Source organism: Raphanus sativus, chromosome 4, assembly GCF_000801105.2.
Source record: "Raphanus sativus cultivar WK10039 chromosome 4, ASM80110v3, whole genome shotgun sequence".
NCBI classification, from domain to species: domain Eukaryota; kingdom Viridiplantae; phylum Streptophyta; class Magnoliopsida; order Brassicales; family Brassicaceae; genus Raphanus; species Raphanus sativus.
Window position 1 is genome coordinate 11,561,660 of NC_079514.1, and position 14,593 is coordinate 11,576,252.

General features: G+C 35.8%; 3 protein-coding genes across 3 annotated transcripts; 1 reads left to right on the plus strand and 2 right to left on the minus strand.

The window, feature by feature from the left end:
* Window positions 1-1,255: 1,255 nt before the first annotated feature.
* Window positions 1,256-3,660, minus strand: LOC108855514 (uncharacterized). The gene is made up of 2 exons (XM_018629361.2): window positions 3,547-3,660; window positions 1,256-1,898 (listed from the first exon to the last, which is right to left on the minus strand). The coding sequence occupies exon 2, from the start codon at window positions 1,894-1,896 to the stop codon at window positions 1,384-1,386; it is 513 nt and encodes a 170-aa protein (XP_018484863.1). The 5' UTR covers window positions 1,897-1,898; window positions 3,547-3,660; the 3' UTR covers window positions 1,256-1,383.
* On the plus strand, window positions 3,627-7,302 carry LOC108855512 (uncharacterized). Its single transcript, XM_018629360.2, has 10 exons — window positions 3,627-3,863; window positions 4,123-4,903; window positions 4,974-5,103; window positions 5,205-5,611; window positions 5,712-5,792; window positions 5,881-5,979; window positions 6,129-6,275; window positions 6,407-6,493; window positions 6,659-6,730; window positions 6,841-7,302. Exons 2-10 carry the CDS (start codon window positions 4,187-4,189, stop codon window positions 7,135-7,137), a joined length of 2,037 nt encoding a protein of 678 aa, XP_018484862.1. The 5' UTR covers window positions 3,627-3,863; window positions 4,123-4,186; the 3' UTR covers window positions 7,138-7,302.
* A 115-nt stretch (window positions 7,303-7,417) lies between these two features.
* Window positions 7,418-13,218, minus strand: LOC108850263 (DNA (cytosine-5)-methyltransferase 1-like). The gene is made up of 11 exons (XM_018623830.2): window positions 12,635-13,218; window positions 10,346-11,711; window positions 10,085-10,249; window positions 9,824-10,004; window positions 9,632-9,743; window positions 9,385-9,532; window positions 9,107-9,304; window positions 8,616-8,894; window positions 8,363-8,524; window positions 8,029-8,247; window positions 7,418-7,578 (listed from the first exon to the last, which is right to left on the minus strand). The coding sequence occupies exons 1-11, from the start codon at window positions 13,216-13,218 to the stop codon at window positions 7,435-7,437; spliced, it is 3,558 nt and encodes a 1,185-aa protein (XP_018479332.2). The 3' UTR covers window positions 7,418-7,434.
* Between the last annotated feature and the right edge of the window lie 1,375 nt (window positions 13,219-14,593).

Below are 14,593 nucleotides of genomic sequence, written 5' to 3' on the forward strand. Positions count from 1 at the left end.
CCTAAACTCTTGGGTAAACCCTAAACCCTTGGAAAAACACTAAACATGTTGTCAACAAAACACTAAACCCTAAATTCTAATCCTAAACCCTAAACCCTTGGGTAAACTCTAAACCCTTGGGTAAACTCTAACCCTTGGAAAAACAATAAACATTTGGATAAATTCTAAACTATAAATCTTAAACACTAAACTCTAAATCTTATAAATAAATATTTTTTAAAAATAATATTTTTTAGAACTATTGTTATTTTTATTTATTTAATCTTTTTATTTATTTTAAAAGCATAACATAATTTGGCAAATTATTTTGTTTCCTTAATTAAAAAATACTAGATTTAAAATGACAACTTCCTATTGGTTGGTGAACCTAAAGGTTCACCCTAGGAGGTGAACCCAAGAAAAAGTCATGGGATAAAGCCGCGTCTTATTTTCTTTTGTAAAACATATATATAGTTATAAAAACTACAATATATGAAACTATACATTAAATTAACAAGTTAAACCGCAAACGGTCTAGATACTAAAAGTATATTGACAACCATGATAAACCCTCTAAAACCTTTCTGAAAGTGGTTAAAGATAAATTTCTTTTTTTCTTTGGTCAGCGTAAAACAATCTCTTGCTTATAATAAGTAATCAATGCATATAATTTCTTTATATACAAACCTTTTCACTTGACTGGAGAAAATATTAAAATATCAACAATTTGTCATATGTTCGGTTAGCAGTAGCAGTAATTTTCGCTTCAGTCTTCCTAAAAGATATCACACATGTTTTTTTTGGGTGTGGGGGGGGAGGTTGTGGAATTTAAAGAAGCAAGCACCAACAATAAAAGTTTAATTTATGGGCCTCAGGCCTAACAGAAACAAAACTTAGCATCTATCTTTGTGGGCAACATATATGGGCTGCGGCCTAAAAACAGAGAAAGCGGAAAGATTGGATGGTCTGTTCTTCTTCCCATCATTACTTGTTCGACGGTGCCAAGATGAAAAATTTGAATCCGATTCTCTTATGATCAGGCATCGAGTCTTGGGCTTACCTGATGCGGTGAGACCAGAAAGTTTAGTTTTTTTACCATTGTAGATTCCTCTACTCTAATGGGTAACCGGAAAGGTGCTTTCTTTCCCGACGAGATCATCCTTCAGATTCTGGCGATATTAGATGTTAAGTTGTGTAAACTGATGTTTTTCTGTAAAAGGAAGCTCTTCTCTGCCTTTGTGGTTCTCAGCTCACGCCTCTTGTCAGCAACACCATGTCGTTAAGCTCTTCTATATGTAAATGTTTATATTTGCATTTTCCACATTTTTCTTTTGTTAAATACATATGAATAAAACTTAAAGATACAAATTACATATATATTACATTTAATTTCTTTTTTTTCTACTAGTACAAATATATTTTGGGATCGTTGAATTTTTGTTGATCCGGTTTAGATTTCTCCATAACATCATGCTTAACTTGAACGTCTTCAAAAACCGACAAAGGCAACGACTTAGACAATAAACCGACCTGTGTCTTGAAGGTAATCAAACCAGAGAGACGGTTTACATGAATCTCACCGAGGGAGATCCACACGATGAACTCCTTGGCCTTAACCCCAGTGAGTTTCTTGATCGTGTTCGGCTGGAAATAAGCAGTGACTTCATCTTCGAAACATACCGCAACGTTATCGAATCTAAACAAGTCTTGATGTCTCTTTCTCTCGTCTTTCTTCTTCTTCTTGTGCTTTAACCACACGAAACCCGTGTCCTTCACGTATCCACATTCTTCTATCTCCTGGTTACTTAGGAGCCGGTTTGGTAAACCGATCTCGGACAAAAGGGAGCCGAATATCTCTCTGCATGTCTTGTCTCCATGGTACACCTCTGCCTTGGTTCTCATGGCTTCTGCCACCATACCTACGATTGTACGATCAAATCTTTTCTTGTGTTTGGATATATGTTTTATGAGGAGATGAGGTTTTCGAAGTTGTCTTTTGGTATTTTAATGTGTTTTAGAGATGTTGTGCAAGTTTGGGAATATCTCGTGTCTTTTACCTTGCAAATTGAAACTCATGTGTTTGTCTTTTTATTTTTTTTATTTTTTTTTTTGCTAAATAATTTGTTTATATACATGACCCAAAGGATATCCTTTTCTTGTTTTAATTAATACTCTCTTTTTTGTTAGCTTACGGTTTTGTAGTTTCTCTCATATTGCACGTAAGCCAGTTATAATAGATAACAAGATGGTGACATTCACCAATGCACAAAACTAATTTGAGTCTCTTAATAATAACCATACAAGGGCTTAGAGATCTAAACAACTAATGTTCACTAGTTTCTTATTGATGTAGTAAAGGTCTGATATACAATATAATTCCATAAATTAAGATCCGTTAAATTATTAATTCATTAAATTAATTAATAAATTTTACTAGTTCTGAATTGAATCATAATTAAGTAATTATAAAATTGGCACCATCTAATAAAATAATAAATAACAGTTTTTTGAAAAATTATATGTAAATAGATGGTCTTAATATAAACATAAATTAATAATTAATGTATAATAAATACATTGTATATAAAGTTTATAGTGTATTTTTATTCACATTGGAGTCTCTTTAATTTTTCTAAATTTTCTAAATATACTAATGTTATCTTATTATTTTACTCATAAACTTAATTTATATTTATGGTATATATTTATATATACCAGTATAACTAAATAACAACAACATAAAATTTGTATATATAAATATTAATAAACACATATATCGTAAAAATTAATTATTTTTATTATTTATATAAAAATATACTTCAAATATTTTAAATTAATAGTTTATAAATCCTAACATTATTAATTTATATAGTTTTTATTGTATAATTAATGAAGTTTGCATGTGATGATAATTTTTTTTTGGGGAGGGGATCGGAGAGATTATAGAAATATATTTATAAAATTTATACCAATATGTAAAGAGTCATATAAATATTATTATGTATTTATCATGCACTATAAAATTATAAGAATAGTATGTTTAAAATTTATAAAAATACAAACGAGTTTACCAATGCCTCTGGCAGTTAAACAGCTAACAAAGTTTTTTTTTTTTTGAAAACAGTCCCTCAAATTAAACGGACCGTCAATTTAAATAAGAACAGCAAACAACTTTAAGTAGCTAACAAAGGTGAAGAAACGAACTATAACCATTTGGGCTACGCCCTAAACAGACGGTTACGAATAACAACAACTACTCTTTGGGAATATGGTAAAACCAGCTAAATTGCATAAAATCAGTCTATAACCATATAGAAAGCATAATTCCAGCATCTTTAGATGTGAATCTTCAAGGTTACTAAAGTATTTCTTTTTTTATTTAACTTGGTTTTATACGGGAGTAAAAAGACACTAAAATTCTCATAAATTAATTATGTTTAAAAAAAAAAATTGAGGATGAGTTACTCTTTTTACCTCTTTTTAACATGGAGTAGTTTTTTCTTCAACGGGAACGTTATAAAGTTCTAATTCTAATTAATATATATATATATATATATGCGAATTTACCAGCTCATCGTAATAAACAGTGACACCGCCGGCCGAAACCTCCGTTTTTTTTTTAATGTGATCGCCTCCGTCCGTCTTCAATTGCAAATTGGAAAGCCTGCCCGTCCCCGTCTTTTCTCTTCACTCACACAAAGATAAAATCTCAATCTGGTAAAATCGATTACGAGCAGCAATTGATTGATTGATTGATGATGCTATGCTCTCCTCTAGGGCACACACTTCTTTTTCCTTGTGGGCCTCGTAATTGACCCTCTTCTTCTTCTCCTCATGGAATCTCCTTCCTTCGCTCCGCCTCTCCTTTGGAATCAGAGTTTCAGGTTCCCCTTTTTAAATCCCTCTTCTTATCATCTCGTCCCCCTTCGCGTTTATTTTATAGTTAATTTCGCTTAATTTCCACGAAATTCAAAAAAAAAAATAAAAAATTCATGGGTTTGATCTCAATTGCTCTCCCGAAACGAAAGTTTCATCCTTTTTATTCAAAGATTTGAACTTTTTTTTCTTTTTTTCTCTCACTGTAATCTCATTTGTTTGGATTAGTTTTTTTCAAGATTGCTATGCCTTTTTATCCTGTGTCAGGTAATGCTAGAGAAAAGTCTCAGTTGATCACACTCTACAAGCAACAACTTGATTGAGTTCCGTAATGGCTCGTAAAGGAAGCCATCAGAAGAACGGAGTTGTAGTAGCAGATCACAACCAAACCAAGCCAAAGAAGAAATCTCCCGACTCTCTCCCCTCTAAAAAGGGACAAGGGAAACCTACTGAAGCAGCGGACACTCTCCTGAAACACAACTCCCATGATGATACAAGAAGTAGTGAAACTTCGGAGATAGGCATGGATCATGCAGTTAAGGAGGATACAGAGACTGGTTTAGCTGGAGATGATAATAACAACGAACCTGGCTGTACAACCGGAGAGACTAGATATACTCGTGAACACATCAGCGGTCTTATGAGAAGCTTGCTGGATATTCTGAGCACCAACAGCCCCTCTGAGAACATCGGGCTAGCGTACAATGCAGCAATCAGGAGACTGAGGGTACCCGCCGCTACCGTGTCGAGGGAAGTGAACCAGTGGATGGAGAGAAACAGGCCTCTGATGGTTTCCGTCAAGTCACGAGTGTGTAGAGCCCGCGACCTTGTTACGAAGAAGATCCGGATGGCGTGTCCCGTTGTGTTCAAATGGCTTATGCACTTTGGCAGCGTGATTCTTCTTCTATCTTTGGTTTGGTTGGACTGCGCAATCCGAGGGTTTGACTCTTTCATCAGGATGGGGACAGCATCGTTTTTCTCAGTCATGTGGTGTGGTGTCTTTGCAGCGTTTTCCATGATCGGCATGACCAAGTTTCTACTGATGTCGGTAAGATTCTCAAATATAATTTTTGCTTAATATGTTATGGAGATGTTAATGTTTCGATATATGATTACAGGTTGCAACTGTTCTAGTGTCCTTGTTCATTGGATTTGTAGTTGGGTCCATTACCCTTGCCGTTTCTAGTTTGGTTTTCCTGTGGCTATATGGTAGCTTCTGGACAACACTGCTCTTCCTCTTCGTCGGAGGTAAAACTCCTTTCTGTCTGTCTCAATCTTGTAGAGGGAAACCATTACTCTTGAATCATTTTTTGTCTGATACATTATGCAATGGTTTAATGAATATAAAGGTCTGGCATTCATGACGAAGCACGAGCGCATTGCACTGTTTGTCCTCACAGTGTACTCAGTCTATAGCGCATGGAGTTATGTCGGATGGCTAGGTCTTCTTTTGGCTTTTAATCTTGCTTTCATCTCGACGGATGCTCTTATATATTTCTTCAAGGACAAAATAAACCAGCAGAGCACAGATGATGGACCCACTGAGCCTTTAAATGGCTCCTCTTTTGAAAACGGCCATGGCTTTCCTGGAGACCGTGGCCCAGGAGTCCCTTCAACTAGCGGAACAGACTCTGAGTTAACATCTGAAGGTGAAGTTGCTCGGTTACTGAACTGCGCTGACCACTACTCAGCTTTAGGCGTACCTCGGTATGGGAACGTTGACGTGGCTTATATCAAGCGAGAATATAGGAAGAAGGTAACGTTGCTTAGCTCTCTCTCTCTCTCTCTCTCTCTCTTTGAAGTGAATGTCTCGTAAGCAACAAAAACGTATATTGAGTTAATAAGTATTGTAATAGGCGATGCTGGTACATCCTGATAAGAATATGGGGAATGAGAAAGCAGCCGAAGCTTTTAAGAAACTTCAGAATGCCTATGAGGTACTCTTTTTTTTTTTTTTTTCTATTTCTCATTTCAACAAAGATGCATCAAGCTCTCCCATCTCTGATCTCCCTTGCTGGCCTTTAGGTGTTGCTTGATTCTATAAAACGGAAATCATATGACGATGAACTAAAGAGAGAAGAAATACTCAACTACTTCCGAAGGTTTCAGAATTCTTCTCAAAGGGTATGTTTATAGTTAGTTGTCTGGCTGTTAATTCATCTTTTGAAATGCATCTTTGTTGCTCAAACTGTCATATTTTTCTCTCCCTCTCTCAATTCCTCAATATTTGTCTTTATTTTAAGATGCTAACTTAATACATCATCGAGAACCAGGACACTCGGGGACAGGGTTTTGGAAGCTCAGAAGGTGAAGGAGAGGAAGCTTTAAGAGAGTGTAGACAAATAGCGTGTAAAAAATGTGGCAATCTCCATGCCTGGTTTCTAACAAAGAAATCAAAATCTAGAGCAAGATGGTGCCAGGTTTTTTTTCCAATTCATCTTAGAGATGCTTTATATTTACACATCAATGATGAACCTTCTTGAGAGGAAGTGTAATTCGTTAGTACTCAACCGATTCACTCTAGCTCTCTGCTTTTTTTTTGTATCTCAAGGATTGTAAGGACTTTCACCAAGCAAAAGATGGAGATGGTTGGGTTGAACAATCTTCACAGCACGTCTTGTTCGGTTTGATTCAAAAGGTATTCTAATACAAAACAGGTTTCGTTTCAGCTTTGATAAATTCTCTTTATTGATAAAAGATTGAGAATATGAATAGATACTATGCTGCTGGTTGATCCACGAGATGACTAGATTGATATGGTTTCTCATCATAGTCATGTGAACGGTTTGTTGTTGTAACGCAGGTTGATCTGCCGCGTGCTTACGTGTGTGCAGACAGCAAAGTATATGAAGCTTCTGAGTGGTATATCTGTCAGGTAACCCCTATAAGAAAAAATCAATCGCTTTTGGCATTTCATAAGAGATTCGCTTGGTTTTGTTTCGGAAGGGTTGAAATTTTTTTGCTTTTGTTTTGAATCATTGGAAGGGAATGAGATGTCCTGCGAACACCCACAAGCCGAGTTTCCATGTGAACACAAACGTGACAGGTGCAAAACGAGGAACAAGTGGTTCATCAGGGCAAAGAGGAAACCATAGAATGCCAAATGCAAACATGGATGAGGCAATGACAGAGGAAGAGTTCTACGAGTGGTTGCAGAACGCCGCACAAGCCGGTATGTTTGATAGTGCCGCCGAGAGCCCTACTTCTGCAGCTGCCAGTAGTACTAGTAGTAGCAGCAGCAGCAGCAGCAAGAAGAAGAAAAAGGGAAAAAAGCAATGGTGAAAGAAAACAGAGCAACTGTTGTTTGAATACTATTATATAAGATGGTGAAAATTTTGCACCCTTTTTTTCTTCTGAGAAATTAAACTTTTACTTTTGAAAACTTTTAATTCATACAGAGAAAAAAGCTCTCAACAGAAGCTGATTGATAGATTAAAGTTTATTGTCTTTATGGAAAATTCAGCCAACAATCCCAAATGTATAAAAAAAAAGAAAAGTCTCCTAAACCATCAAGGCAATAAGAAAAGAGTTTCAAGAAAAGGATTACAAATGACACAGATAGTTTTGGCCCCTTTTGGGTTACTGTTGAAGAGGTTTCTTGAGAAGCACGGCTTCTTTGAGCTTACGACCAAGAGCAAAGGCCAATGGTGGAGGCACAGCATTCCCAATCTGCCTGTGCTTGTCTAGTATTCTCCCTGTGAACTCATAGCTATCCGGAAACCCCTGCACAATTTTTTTCATTATACCAATCAGTTACCAAAAACACTCAACATAAGTGCCGTCCCAAAATTTGGGGTGGCCTAAAGCACAAAAAAAATTATATGGCTTCTTATATATAAATACCAACAATAAAATAGTAACAACCAACCAATACAAAATATATATAAATTCATAGAATGGTAAAAGTTAAAACTATTTTGGTCATATGGAGGATCAAATTACAGTATGCTAACTCAAATCAACCTAATAAACCATTTGACCTAACTAACACTCAAAGATATGTGGCCTTAATTTTCTGTTTGTCTCCTGTGGCCTAAAACAGATGCTTTAGCTGCCTTATAGCAGGAACGGGCCTGATTACATAACATCTGAAGCAGCTTTAACATCCATACAAACAAATGCTTTGCCATCTTCACAATGTCTACTGATGCACAGAAGAGTTCTTTTAATTACCTGAGATCTGGCGCATTCGCGGACAGAAAGAATCCTGTCTTGGTTAGGATGGAAGCACATTCCAACCGTACCCATTGGCCGAGGATCGGTGATGGAAGTAGCAAAGTTTCCTTGCATGTCTAATCTCCCATAGAGTCCTTTCCAACCGCTGTGAGTCTTAGCTGTCTTTCGCAGACAGGCTGGAATCATATCTACCACCTTCCCACTTGATAACTTAACCTGTAATAACATTATAAAGCAAAAGCAGTTAAGTTTGTCTCTATTTTTCAACTGAGTTCCTTTTAGTTCCCCTAAGTTAGGAAGGATGAAAGTTAGGATGATGCATAAGACTGACCTTTTTTCTTTTGAGTTGACGCCAATCAGCACCTGGAGTCTTTGGTATATTCTTACACCGTATGAGGTTTATTTCATCCATCTCTTTGCATATATGATCAGTGAGAACAGACATGTTTCCTCGTATCTTCTTTTGGAACCAAGAGACTGGAGCAGCTCCATACTACAAGACACAAGAGTCCCCCAATAAAAAAACGATTCAATATATGTATCATAAATATATATTTTTATGATGTGTTATATATCATACATACCTCTCTGTTGATCTTGGATTCACCATTTTTTATAGGTGGAAGATCGTCAATGGTGTCTTTCACAGTGATTGAGCGGAAAGGTGCACCATATTTAGTACTACGAACAGCAGCATAGTGTGATCTTTCGGATAGTTTAATTTTCAGCTCTGGAGAAGCAAAGACATGCATAGGCTCAGGCCATTCTGGTAGAACTTCTCCTGGTGCAGCTGCCCAAATAAAAGCTCTTTTGCGAGATTGAGAAACTCCATATGCACCTGCCTCCAATACTCCAAACCTCACCTGGAAAAACACCATTTTTTTATATTATAAGTTAATATAAAAATTATCCAAAACCAATTTTTCAAAAAAAATTATTAAATCAGATAATTCACTAAAATTGATATACTAATAATTAAAGATGTATTTTAAAAATAAAAATGGCATGTCAACTTCTACTAAAGAGCAACCAAGTGTGGAACAAAGAGAGAGCATGTGGCTAAGGATGTTTTTACCTGGTAACCCATTTCAAGAAGAGAAGCCAGAGTGAGTTTAAATGTCTGCCCTTCATTGAATGACACAAACCCCCTCACGTTCTCCAGAAGAAAATACCTTGGCCGGAAATAATCAGCAAAGGACAAGAATGCTAGTATCATATCACGCTGAACTTTACTCCAACGGTGTTCCAGGAACCTGTTCATACCAGAAAATCCCTGCCAAAATGCAGCAGTTTAATAGCTTTTCACTTCTTTAAAAAGAGATTTCCCACAAAGTTTGAGAGGTATATATATACTTGGCATGGAGGTCCTCCGTTGATGAAATCCACTTGACCAGGCAGTGGCAGAGCACGCTTCTGTTCCTCATCAAGTTTAGCTGCAAGTTCATTTGCCTCTGTAGTAGAGAGACACTCATCTTCATCTCCACATTTCTCCATTATAGCCCTGTAGATAATTAATCTCAAACAACTCATCACAAACACAAGAAATAACACCTTCATCGGATGAGTAAGTTTTTTTTTTAATCTTGTTGGCTAACTTTACCTAAGAAGCACATTGCAGTTGTTAACAAAAACCGTTGACTCAGGATGGTTTTGTTGAAAAGCCTGCCCTGCTTGCTCTTCATACTCAATAGCCCACTTTGTTTCAGATACACCTTGTGTGCATAAAGCATACAAATTAATCAAAATTGTTCAAATACATAAAAAGTGTTGACTGGAGATATATAATACATACCTGACTGTTCCAGTCCCTTAGACATGCCACCACAACCAGCAAAAATGTCAAGTGTAGCCAGACGCATCTCCTTAGGTAGCTCATCAGAATCAGTTTTACCCTCTACTCCCTTCCCCTTTAGCTTTCTACGAAGTGTGTCGTCTTTAATGGTGGAGAACTTTGGTTTGATATGGGCAGGCATCTGTTACAAGAAAGTTAAATAGAACAACTTCAACTTTGTATTGAAAAAAACAATAATGTTAATAAACTAGTTATATATACCTGTCGGAGAGAGCCTCTAGAAAAGTCATAGAAAAGTTCACAAAAGAAGATATTGTCTAATATCAGATTGTCATTGCGTAAGGGCATATCACGTTTCTTCCGTACTTCACATTTTCCTTCTAGGGCTTCTGGAGGGAGAAAATATATGTCCTCACTGTAATACAGCTAAAAAAAATTGCAAAAAAAAGGAAAAAAAAAAGATTATAAGACAAACCAACATCACTACATATATAACATATATATAAGATATATAGTTTTTACCTCTTGAATATTTGAGGCATAGGCCAACTCTGTTGAAATATCTCCAGGCCGGTAAAATCTCCTCACTTTGACCTCAAACAAAGCATTTCGTGACACTTCTGGGACAACTATCTCAAGCACTTGGCAGACGACAAAAGCATCTAAGCCAATGTTCCTCTCAGGCTTAATCATATATAACGGCCTTACGTATACATAATCTTTAATGCAGTAATCAATCCCATTGTAGACAAACCGTTTCTTTGATGCACTTAGTTTGAGTTTTGAAAGTTCAAACTCCTCCTCCCTAACCTCACAGGAACCGCAGGATCCTGAACCACGACCTATGTCGTTGAGTTGAAGGCTAAAGAAACCCCCTCTCGCAGGTGAATAGAAGCATTTGCAGAAATATTCTTTCTGCAAGTGTTGTGCTTTCCTCTCTTCTGCTCTCGCTCGGTCAAGCTCATCCGCAGCGTTGTTCTCTTTCCTATACTGATGTCCCCATGGCCTTGATCGAATCTCGACAATGACTGTTCCTTTTATGTCCTTAAGCTGAACAGTCATGCATGAATTGGTCAGGAACAGTTCCCTCTCGTTAGCGGCGTTTCCTAGAACAGTCTCGGATCCTCTTTGCAGGTGCCTTCCATGTAGCATTTTGAGGTGATCTGAGCTTTCGAACATGTACTCCACAAAGTAGATGACCGAAGTATTATCAACTTCCAAGAGGACAGCACCACCCACAGCTACTAGCTCTCCTCCAACGAGGGCTTGTTGATAAAGAGGCTCACCAGCAGATGTTTTACCTAGAATCCCACCTTCCCATCTTGTTTCCATGTTCTCTGGAAGAGTATGAGCCTCATGAGGTTCCTCCACGTCATCATTTTCCTTGCCATTTTCTTCTCCAGTGGCCCCAAATTCTGAGTAATACTGTCCCCAAATTCTATCAATCAGGTGAGTTTTTGTTGCTTGCATAGCATTCCTCTTGGATGATGCCACATATTCCATAACTTCCAGATTCTGTTTCTCTGGCAATATTTTCCTCTTCTTCCTAGCCCATTTTGTGTGGTGCCTTTCCTGCATTTTACTTGCAAGATCAGTCACAAATGCACACTTTGTGAGATCGTCTTTAGGGTAGTTTGCAAAAATCTGCAAAATAAATTGCCCATGGACGACCAAATATCTCTCCACAGTTGAGGGATCAGAAGAAATGTAAGCTTTATTATAGTTTTTTTGGAACTCAGACACTCTTCTGATGACATCTCGAAATGAAAGCCTAGACATTCTAGCTTGCTTCACCAGCATGGAAATAATGCTTATCGCAACCCTTGCTGTTTTCAGTACAGGTTCATGCCAAGGGGAGTATTCTGTTGATGGTTTCCCAAGCCGATACCTGCATGCATATACCTGATACGTGAGCAGTTGGAAAGAGAAAAAACAGTACAAAAAGGTGCTAGGTTGCATGGAAACCAAAACACAAATGGATAGCTAGGCACTAATGATCACTTAGAAAAAAAACCACACACTAATTATGATTACTTAATTAAACTCTTAAGTTGCTAAATTAACAAAATATTTTAAACATTTCTTAAATGTTTATTTAGTGCGTTTTCATGTACTTTTAGTTTTTAACTTTAGGTTACAGTATAGAGTTTTTTTTTTTTTGAAACTTAGGTTACAGTATAAAGTTAGGCTAACTAGAAGAAAAAAAAAACTCACACTAATAAGTAATTAATTGATTGAACATTTAAGTTACTATTATAAAATAAATAACTTTTATAAATATTCAGTTATTACGTTTCTCATGTACTTAAGTTTAATTTTTCTAGGTTAGAGATTATAACGAGAGTGTTGATGGATTCAGATATGGAAATAATCACATTATGATTTAACTAAAATTTGAAATTATTAAAAGAACAAAATAGTTCTCAACATGTCTTAAGGTTGTATTTATTACGTTTCTCAGATACTTTATGTATAAATTTTCTTGGTTAGTATAAATTTACGGTGTTAGTTAATTAAAAAAAAACCTACTCACACAACTAAGTTTTTATGACTTTTAAGTTGCTGTATAAAACTACAACATAAACTAACTTTTCTTAATGTTTTAAATAATAATATACTTTCTTTAGTATAATATACTTGATGTTTCTCAAGTTTTTATGCAACTTAGGAAACTTGGAGGCTCTGCTGTAAACTTGTTCTTTCCTTTAATGAGATTGAAGTTCAAAGAAAAAAAAACTTGGAGGAGTAAGAGCATCCCCATTTCTAGGATGAGGGAGGAGAATGCTCTAAGTAATATAATAGAAAGCTTACCAGCCCGCATCTGTACGTATTGAAATCGATACCATTGATGAATCATACTCAATCATCCATTCCTTTATTTGACTGAGGTATATGGGCATCCCTTTACAATCCTCTGACTGCGTAGAGATGTCAGAACCATCAAGACTAATCCAGCTACTTCCATCATCCTCGGCCAGCAAACCAGATCCATAGATGGTTACATCAGTACCAAGGCAAGGCCTCATCATAGGAAGAAACTCCAGGGATATAAACCTTAAATCGTAGTTGTACAGAGCCCAATTGTGAAGAATCCTGCGAGGCAGCTGGACCAAATAGCCAGCATTATACAGTGCACATTCATCTGTTTCTTGTTGGGAATAGTTGTAATAAGATGGGAGAGGATAGTCAGTGGCAATCTCATCTTCATTGAAAAGATTTGAAGTTGAGCTCCTCTTTTTTCTTGGCTGTTGCATAGATTTCATATACTCTTCATCTTGTATAGTTATAGCGTATCTTTCGTCCCAGTCAACACCATGACCAAGTTGATCAGACGTCGTGGCCACTTCAGAAACTCCACCAAGCCTGAGAGGGCCATTATAATATTCTCCTTCCATCTTGAATAAAAAACACAAGAAATTCTTTGGAATATATATATAAAGCTTTTGGCTAGAAAACACAAGAATGAAAAGACTGAAATGGAACTTGAGATTTTGTTTATTTGACTACTAGGTAGAATATATATAAAAAGATTTAGGCTAAAAGTGGAGGTTATTATAAAGAAAAAAATCCTTTTGACTTCCCACAATGAGATATATACATTCATAATCCCTAGCTTTTTTATCTACAACGGCAACATTTTTTATTTTTCAAATGGAAAATTATTTTTCTTTTTAAAAATGAAATTTCTCTAAAGTCCACCAAATCAAAACATATTAACTTCTCGTCAAAACATGAGTTAACAATTTGAGGTTAAGAAAATATTACATTTTATCTGAAAAGTAGCAAAGGTATATTATATATGATATTTGACAAAAAAAAATATTTTACATAATATGTAAAAAAAATCACATTCTGACTGAGAAAATAGCATAATATCTGGCACAAGATGGTATATATATATATATATATATATAAATATAATATTGCTGAGAGCCTGTCAATGTATATTTTTTTTTAAACTTTGATAGATTTGTGTGGATTTATGTATTTATTGAATCAAAAAAAAAATCGCACTTTTGATACAGGTCTGGATACTAAGAATCTATAAATATATTTTTCCTACGAAACACTAAAATTTACAAATAGGTAAAGACTAATTAAGACCCTTGAAAAACTTGATTTACTCAATCTGATATACATATAGAAAAACTTGATTTACTCAATCTGATATACATATAGAAAAACTTGATTTAGTTGGTGTTATTTAATCATGCATTTTAATTGATTTTAAATGTAAACACAATCCATTGTTATTCAAAAATGATTCTAAATTCTCTTTTTTTGTAACAGATACAATTATATTAAATCTAAAACGAGTTTAAGTGATTACATCCGGAGCTATGTTCAACGGTAACAAAATAAAAACCGGAGGAATTCTCATAAAACATAACATTAAAATAAGTGAAACAAAGCTAAACAAGAGAGTCTTGCTAGTCTATTGGAGAACCGTGGGAAGCATGAGATGTATCCCTGAATAGGTTACTACTACGAACATAAATAGTCGAAGCCGACGTTGATAAGACCAAACGGCAAAGTTTGAAAGGAGGTGAAACGAGCGTGCACAGCTCTTGCTCCAACATCGAGGCTCCACGAAGAGACTAAGTGAATCTTAACCGAACCAAAGAGTATAAAAGTCCTAGATATGAAGCTGACGAACAAATAAGATGGACTTTGAAACCGAATAACACCAGTGACAAAATCAGAGCAAAAGAAAACTCTACTGACATGTACTAGATGTATAAATAACGGTAATTTAAGTACAACATCACG

Bases quoted from the DNA above. Each gene is read 5' to 3' on its own strand.
- LOC108855514 (XM_018629361.2), bottom strand. From the start codon at position 1,896: ATGGTGGCAGAAGCCATGAGAACCAAGGCAGAGGTGTACCATGGAGAC.
- LOC108855512 (XM_018629360.2), top strand. From the start codon at position 4,187: ATGGCTCGTAAAGGAAGCCATCAGAAGAACGGAGTTGTAGTAGCAGAT. The intron at 5,793-5,880 runs GTACTCTTTTTT...GCTGGCCTTTAG, and splicing joins AACTTCAGAATGCCTATGAG to GTGTTGCTTGATTCTATAAA. The intron at 6,276-6,406 runs GTTTTTTTTCCA...TTGTATCTCAAG, and splicing joins CTAGAGCAAGATGGTGCCAG to GATTGTAAGGACTTTCACCA.
- LOC108850263 (XM_018623830.2), bottom strand. From the start codon at position 13,218: ATGGAAGGAGAATATTATAATGGCCCTCTCAGGCTTGGTGGAGTTTCT. The intron at 9,305-9,384 runs GTATATATATAC...GCATTTTGGCAG, and splicing joins ACGGAGGACCTCCATGCCAA to GGATTTTCTGGTATGAACAG. The intron at 8,248-8,362 runs GTCAGTCTTATG...ATGTTATTACAG, and splicing joins GTCAACTCAAAAGAAAAAAG to GTTAAGTTATCAAGTGGGAA.